Raw genomic sequence first — 8,629 nt, forward strand, 5'->3', positions numbered from 1 at the left:
CCCAGGATCCAACCAATGATCACACAGTCCCTGAATGCTGTGTCTCCCTGGTCTACGTAAATCTAGACTAGGTCTCGCCCTGTGTGTGTGAGTGTGCCTGGTTGCCTGCTTAGGTCTTTTATGACACTGCCATATTAGAAGCACCAGGTTTTAACACCTCTCTCTGCTCCCATTCTCACCTTTTTCAGGCTTTACTATTAAACAAACACACACACACAGATTCCTCTCTGGAGTCCAGGGCTCATTCAAGCCTTTTCAAGCCAAGTTCCTTGAGCAAAAGTGCCACCCCCCACTTTCTCTTCAGATCCCCATTCCTTTGTTCCCCAGCATGTGCCTGCCCTTGCGCGGACTCTGCTGACACTGCGCTCACTAAGGTCACCAAAGCCTTGCTAAACACCAAGTCCAAAGGCTGCCTTTCCGTTACCTCTTATCTGCTCTGTTTGCAGCAGCTGGCATTGCTGCCCGGGATCTTCTACAAATGCTCTCAAACTTTGGCAGAATTCTCCTCTTCTCTCCCCAGAGTGCACACCCTTGGCCCTTTTCTCATACCCTCTCACCTCTAAGGCTTTAACGACCAGCACAGGTGATTTCCAAATCTCTCCCTCTAGTCTAGAACTCTCTCCAGAGCTCTGCCTACCTACCTAGCAACCACACAACCTGGATCCGATTTCCCCAGCACCCCCATATCATTTTCTCCTTCCACTCATTCCTTTTCCTTTACCCCTTTTCCTGACTAGTGGGAACACTGGTCCTCCAAATTGAACATCTTTCTTCCTCCTTCCTCATCCTTCCCCATGAACCAGCCTGTACAGTTCTCAAATCCATTACAGTTGTATGAATGGCAGCACCTTGGCCCTCAACAGTTTTCCCATGGAGCAGCATGGAGACACAGGTGGTCTCTATACCTCCAGGCCTCTTCTTGGACCCCTCCTCAGCCCTGTCCACAGGTGACTTTTCTGAAACACATTGCTTCGCTTTACCGAACTATTTAAAACATCTTCCATGGTTCCCATCTTCTGCTAGGGCACAGTTTAACACATTGGTTAAAAAAACAGGTGTTGCAGTAAGAAAGAGCTGGATATAAATTCTGTATCTCCCACCCACTCTGTGGTCATAAGGAGCCCTGGTGGCATTGTCAGGTAAGTACAGAACTGCAAAACTGCTAATGGCAACGTTAAGGGTGTAAACCCCCCCAGTGGCCCTGTAGGAGGAAGATGGGGCTATTTGCTCTGGTAAAGATTTACAGCCTTGGAAACCCTATATAGGTCCCTGTGAGTCAGTATTGATTCAGCAGCTATGGGGGTGGGGGTGGTTTGGTCTGTGGTCATAAGGAGCTCCGGTGGTGCTGTGGGAGAAGCACTGGGTGCCAACTGCAAGAGCGGCAGTTCAAATCCACCAGCCGCTGCTTACGAGACTGATGTGGCTTTCTAATGCCATCTTAGAAACATGATCAAGCTGTTCTACTCTGTTCAATACAGTAGCTATAAGTCAGGTGGACTGATTCGGTTTGGTTTGATGTGGTCATAAAGGAGCCCTAGTGGTGCAGTGTGTTAAGTGCTGGGGCTGCTAACCAAAAGGTCAGTGGCTTCAACCCACCAGCTGTTCTTCGGGGACAAGGTATGGCACTCCACTTTTGTGGTCCAGGCACCCGGTGGACTAGCTCTGCTCTGTCCTATATGGCTGCTGGGAGTCAAAATCGATTCGACAAGGGCTGTGTGCACTCGATAGCTGACTGAATAGTTGGGAGGTTCACGTGGCTCCCATAAAGGTTCCGTCTGTGCTCGAGCCAGAATCGACTCCTCTATGGCATGATCACCTATGGGCTACTGAAAGGTGTGGGCTATTGCAACCCACCAGCCGCTCCTGTGGAAAAAGATGAGGCTGTCTAATCCTCTAAAGATTTGCAATCTCAGGAATCCTGTGGGGAAGTCCTGTAGTGTCTACTGTGTCCTACAGAGTGGCCAGGAGTTGGAATTGGCTCAAAGGCAGTGGGTTTAGTTTGGAAGCTTTCAGTCACGTTAATTTTTATTCATTTTTTAAAAATGCACCAGGCTGAAGAGAGTTCAGCGGAGCATATTAGGAGGAGGGATCCACGGGAGATCTTGAAACGGTCTTTGTCCAAGTCGGGGCCTCTTTCTCACATTCAGGCCAAGACATGAATGTAGCAAAGCTGAACTTAGATGAAGGCATGTCTCTCTTTAGAAGGAAACTGTGCCAATTAATAATCAAATCAAAGAAGTGAAGGGAGAGACATTTGTAGAAGATTCCACCAGGGGAATTTTAAAAATGAGCAGTCTGAAAAAGTCACAGTGCGAAGTATCTGAGAGCAGTCTTTATTAAATTCTGATGGAAGACTGACACTTTTCAAAGAACTATATTAGCAAATATCAGGGCTTTGAGGGCTCTCACACCAAGCGAGTGGAGGCCTGGAGGGTTACTCTTCGAAAGTCTACACAACACAACCCTCTTACTTCTTCAGTCTACACAACACAATGCGACATTTCCTCTTGCTGTTAGAAACAGCTCAATTGCTGGTGTCAGGACACCCGGGTTCCATTCCTTTCTGCAATTCCAGATGTCTTGGGTATCATATACCAAGCCTCTACTTAAAAAAGAAAGAAAAGCCTACATACGGGAACCTAAACAACTACAAGGATGTCTCCGCATCCTAAGAACTGATCATCTTTCCAAAGGGCAGTGAAATCTGGCCTCGCTGCCCCGTTCAGGTTTAGGATACTGCTGTGACACCTGCGACCGAAGTTCAAACAGAGGCGACCAAGCTTTGCTCCCCAGCGACAGCGGGGAACGGAGAGGACGGCTGAAAGCCGACCCCGGGAGAGAGGTAGGGGTATGCAGTCGGGGCTGCCAAGCGCCAGAGACGGAGAAGAGGGGTCAGTCAGCACGGGGCAAGGGGAGTGACAGTAACGACGAGAGAAGAGCTGCGAGAGATGTCACGGAGGAGCGCGCGCGGGGCTGTCACAGGGCGGCCAACCCCCTCCCAACCTCCGGCCCCAATTACTCACATGCGGGGGCCCGCGCCCCCTCGGGCTCCTCCCGCTTCAGGGACGGCAGCCGCCAAGCTAGGAGGCTAGGCCGACAACTTCCGGCTTCCGGGGGCATAACCCGGAAGCAACCACCAAGACACCGGCGAGACCGCGAGCCCTAGAGTAGCTCGGCTTGCCTGCTCTGAGCTTCGGCCCAGAGAGGGCGAGTTCGCAGCGCGCGCCGGAACCCTCGCGAGATCTGGTTTGCATGGCCTCTTGCTCCCCCTGGCGTTCCTCTCGCGCTATAGCGCTTCCTCGGCCGCCCTTCCCTGTCCTTGGGTTGACACGGGTCTTGAGCTGAAACTGCCCCTTTCAACCCTCGCTGAATTCCTTAGTGCCAGGCAGTGTGATAGGCATGAAAAAGAAGGAGTGGAGAGCAGCTAGTTTTAAAAGGCAAGCAAACAAATCATTCAAAGCTATTAGTATTGGTTGAGAACTTACTGTCAGGTTCTCACCGAGTTGAAAATTGACTTCAGCTTGTATTCAAATAAGCAGCCATCTAAGTGAGGTGTAAACTAAGTCCACATCAAAGAAGCACACCAGCCTGTGTGATCCAAAGATCGATGACAAAATACAAATATGATGAAGGAAAAAGTATCAGAGCTTAAATTGTGAACACCCAATTTGTAGAAGGCTGTGGAGGGCAGTGGGCGCACCAAACCCATCTGTATCAGAGTATCGAGTCTGATTAAAGTCACTGGCAGATCTGCACTAGCCACAGGCCAGGATCTCAAACAGCTTAACTATCAGACAAACCCAATGCACTCACTGTGCCCTGAGATTTCAGAAGGGGAATACAAAAGTGTTGATATAAAATCACAAACATTTATTAAACAAAAACATCAAAGTGTGAAGCTATTGTTTTCTCTGCATGTTCTCCAGCAAGGTCCATAACTTCGGAAGGTTCTGTCTCCCTAACCCTTTCCTGAAGAATTCTGCACCTTTTTCAATGTTCTTTGAGTTTGGGGGATCAAAAAGAAGTTGAAAGGGCAAGATCTGAGCCATAGGTAGGTTTACCGGATGAAATTCTCATGAGGTAGCATCAAATGACCAGGTGCATGGTCGTGATGGAAAAATTTTCTCAGCACCACTAGTTTTCAACTTTTCTAAAACATCTTCATACTAAGTGCCCCCTCCCCTGATCATCCTGTGACCAGTGAGAACATCTATCAAGTTTGACCCCATAACCTTCTGAGCTGACCTCTGCCTTAACTGGCCTAGCATAGCCCTTAGGAAGCCACTGTTTTGATTGGATTTCCTCTTCTTCCTCCTCCTCCTTTAAGGTACCCTACTGAGACTAAGTCAAGAGAGTTACTGATAGAACTTGTCTGCAGCCAACCACTTATTACAAGAGCTATGTTTAAACACATTTTGTCTGGTCACCAAGAGTCAGAATTAACTAGATAGCTGTATGTATAACTAAAACCCTAGTAGCAATATTTTCTGACTTATACTTTATACTTGTATAGGAAAGAGCTGCATAGAATCCAAAACAGATACAAAGGGGGGGAAATGAGCAGTAACAAGAAATACACAGAAAAAAACCCCAACTCACCTCATGTCTGACTCATAATGACGCTATAGGGCCGAGTAGAACTGAGGCAACTCATAGAACTGCGGAATGGCCCAATAATTAGGAATTGACCCTCCAGCTCAATGGTCATGAAGAGGCATGAATGCGAGCTGGCAGCAGGTGTGGGAAATTAATCCGACCGTACACTAGCCCGGTGCTCAGCAGTTTAAAATGTCCTTTCCTGTTCACGCTCATTCAGTGAAATCCAAGCACCTGTGCTTGGTCCTCTAGGAGGAGGGTGAGAAGATGAGGCTCAGGTCTTTCCCAAGGAGCTGATGAGCTTGATCTTTAGAGTTTAGGCAATTAGGCTTGCTGTGGTGCTTTCAAGGAATGCCAGGAGAGCCAGGTAGACGATGACCTGCTACCCATCAGCTGCTTCTTGGGATAAAGATGAGGCTGTCTGCTCTTGTGAAGATTGACAGTCTCAGAAACCCTAGCGTGTTAGTCCGGGTGGACTAGAGAAACACATTCATAGACACGCATGTGTGTATAAGAAAGAGTTTTATATTAAAGAATAATTGGATATTAAGAAAACATCCCAGCCCAGTCCAGATCAAGTCCATTAGTCCGATATCAGCCCATATGTCCAATACCAGTCTGTAAATTCCTCTTCAGACTTACACAACACATGCAATGACACTGAATACAGGAAGATCACAGGCCAGTGGGTAGAAAGTCTTGTGGATCCAGTGGCGGTGAAAGCATCTCAGTGCTGGCGTGGGTCTCCATGGTTCCTCCAGCTCCAGGGCTGTGGCTCCATCAGCATAGCTCCTTGTGGTTTGTCAACAGGAATGTCTTGCAGGGAGACTGTTTCTGGCCTTCAGTGAGCTATTTATCTCCTTAGAGCAGGGGTTCTCAAACTACGGCCCACGGGCCACATGTGGCCCACCGAGGATATTTATCCAGGTTGCTGGGTGTTTTTGTCCCGTTTGTTTTTTACTTCAAAATAAGATATGTGCAGTGTGCATAGGAATTTGTTCATAGTTTTTTTTCAAACTATAGTCCGGCCCTCCAATGGATCTGAGGGACAGTGAACTGGCCCCATTTAAAAAGTTTGAGGACCCCTGCCTTAGAGCCTCCAAATAAGGTCATCAAGTTGTGACCTGATTGACAGGCTAGACTCCACCCCTTCCTCAGGTTGCAGTAGATTATGTAACTGCCACAGAGGGTCACTATGACTCAGACTTAGCCAACCAAAGGACACATTGCATTTGGTAAATCTTCTGCATGAGACCTCTTTCAAGTGTTGAAAAGCAAGGATGTTAGTTTGATGACTAAGGTGAGCCTGACCCAGACCACGGTAATTTCAACCAAATCATATGCTTGTGAAAGTTGGACACTGAATAAGGAAGACTAAAGAAGAATCTATGTGTTTGAATTACGATGTTGGCAAAGAATATGGAAAGTACCATGGACTCCCAAAAGAATCAAGAGATCTCTGCTGGGAGAAGTCCAGGCAGGATGTTCCTTAGAAGCAGGATGGTGAGATTTAGTCTCATGTACTTCGGACATGTTGTCAGGAGAGACCAGTCCTTGGAGAAGGACATTATACTTCATAAGATAGGGGACGTGAAAAAGAGGCACCTAATAACAACATGGGTCAAGGTTGTCTCAATGACAGTAGGTTTGGTGGTTGTATTTGGGACAGATTTACTGATCCCGGCAAGACTTTCTGCAAAGTAAAAAGGTATTATCTACGTCACAGGGTTGTGAAGATCAAGTGTGAAAATAGACAATAGTGTTTTAGCACAATGCCTAGCATGTACTAAGCACTCATCTAGCCTTTATTTAGTCATGCGAGCCTCTGTAGGTGTTGTAAATGGCTAACGTGCTTGGCTGTTAACTGCAAGGATGGAGGTTCAAGTCTACCAGAATTGCCTTAGAAGAAAAGTCTGGTGATCTACTTCCAAAAAACTTGAAAACCCTGTGGAGCCTGGTTCTACTCTGATACACATTGCATTGGGCCCATCTACTGCACAAGGTATCTTTAAAGTCCTGAAGGGCAAGGATTTTATTGTGAGAACTAAAGTGCACTTGAATGAAGCCGTAGTATTTTCAATCAGCTCATGTGCATGTGAAAGTTGGAATATTGGGTATGAAAAGATTGAAGAAAAATCTATTTGTTAAGGTAGCAGACAGACATTGGGCCTCTATTCAAGTGCTCCCTCAATGCAAGAACACTTTGTTCTAATAACCCGGCATTCTGTGATGCTCACCTTCCCAACATGATTGCTGAAGACAAAATAGGTGCATAAGTAAATGTGATGAAGAAAGCTGATGGTGCCCGGCTATCAAAGGATATAGTGTCTGGGGTCTTAAAGGATTGAAGATAAACAAGTGGCCATCTAGCTGAGAAGCAACAAACCTCACATGAAAGAAGCACACCAGCCTATGTGATCATGAGGTGTTGATGGGATCAGGACCAGGCATCAAAGACCTAGAACAAAAAAATCGTATCAATGTGAATGAGGGAGAGTGCAGAGTGGAGACCCAAAGCCCATCTGTAGACAATTGGACATCTCCTTACAGAAGGGTCACAATGACAAGACCAGCCAGTCAGGGTGCAGTATAGCACCGATGAAACATACAACTTTCTTTTAGCTCTTTAATGCTTTCCCCCCGCCCCCCCACTATCATGACCTCAATTCTACCTTACAAATCTGACTAGACCAGAACATGTACACTGCTACAGGTAAGAGCCAGCAACACAGGGAATCCAGGACAGATAACCCTTCACGACCAATAATAAGAATCGAGATACCAGGAGGGTAAGGGTAAGGTGGGGTGAGAAAGGGGGAACCTATCACAAGGATCAACATATAACCCTCTCCCGGGGGGATGAACAACAGAAAAGTGGGTGAAAGGAGACAATGGACAATGTGATATGAAAATAATAATTTATAAATTATTGAGGAAAAAAATAATAAATTATCAAGGGTTCATGAGGAAGGGAGGGAGGGATAGTGGGGGAGGGAGGGAAAAACGAGGAGCTGATATCAAGGGCTCAAGTAGAAAGAAAACGCTTTGAGAATGATGATGGCAACCTATGTACAAATGCGCTTGACACAATGGATGAATGTATGGATTGTGATAAGAACAGTAAGAGCCCCGAATAAAAGTTTTTAAACAAGTAAATAAATAAATGCAGCCAAAATGCTCCTTGGCAGAAGGATAGCGGGACTTCATCTTACGTACTTCGAATGTGTTATCAGGAGAGACCAGTGACTGAAGAAGGATTATCATGCTTGGTAAAGTAGAGGGGGTGGGGGGCGGGGCAGCAAAAAAGGGAAGTCCCTTGTCTAGATGGATTGGCCCAGTGACTGCAATGACGGCCTCAAAGAAAGCAATTGTGAGGATGGCACAGGTCTGGGTATGTTTCCTTCTGTTGTTCTTATGGGCCATTGTGAGTTGGAACCTACTTGACAGCAACTACCTACACAGGAGCCTTGGTGGTGCAGTGGTTATGCACTGGTCTGCTTGTTAACTACAAGGTCAGCAGTTCAAAACCATCAGCCACTCCACAGGAAAAGGAAGTGTTCTACTCTCAGAAATAATTACAGTCTTGGAAACCCACAGAGGCCATTCTATTATATCCTACATGGTCGCTATGAGTCAGATTTGACTCAAAGGCATTGAGTTTGATTTGAGTCTAATGTAGTATTAAATAAAATTGTCTCTGGGGGGTGAGGTGCCAGCCCCACCCGGTACTTGAACTCACTGGTTCAGTAAGACTACTTCTGGGTTCAGTAATGCACAATTGTACAGTTGTGATATATAAGCATTATATTAAAGTCATCGAGAGCATGAGAGATAATACAATAATACAGTCAGGCATGTTACATAGTAACATTGCTCACCTCAGCCCAGCTTGGTGGTCCACGTGGAGAGAGGGGGAAGGGAAGGAGGGTAAGGGAAACAGGGGAGAGGGGAGTAACCAGGGAGTGAGGAGCAAGGAGCTCAGAGTCAGAGAGGGAAGTCCTGCTGACTCACACCTATATACCTTTTGGGGGCA

The 8,629-nt window shown here is 46.6% G+C and overlaps 1 protein-coding gene across 2 annotated transcripts in view; it reads right to left on the minus strand.

Annotated features, from left to right (window-relative positions):
- The window catches only part of CUNH6orf89 (chromosome unknown C6orf89 homolog), a 28,111-nt gene extending 24,995 nt beyond the window's left edge, over positions 1–3,116 (minus strand). For both annotated transcript variants that reach the window (XM_045294803.1, XM_004710825.3), the window contains exon 1: positions 3,024–3,116. In XM_045294803.1, coding sequence (XP_045150738.1) covers positions 3,024–3,025 — 2 coding nt within the window. In that variant the 5' untranslated portion in view covers positions 3,026–3,116. The remainder of the gene's footprint in view (positions 1–3,023) is intronic.
- Between the last annotated feature and the right edge of the window lie 5,513 nt (positions 3,117–8,629).

The sequence above is a fragment of the Echinops telfairi genome, unplaced genomic scaffold (assembly GCF_000313985.2).
Source record: "Echinops telfairi isolate 266 unplaced genomic scaffold, ASM31398v2 ScPeMD7_3533;HRSCAF=4204_1, whole genome shotgun sequence".
Classification (NCBI taxonomy): Eukaryota; Metazoa; Chordata; class Mammalia; order Afrosoricida; family Tenrecidae; genus Echinops; species Echinops telfairi.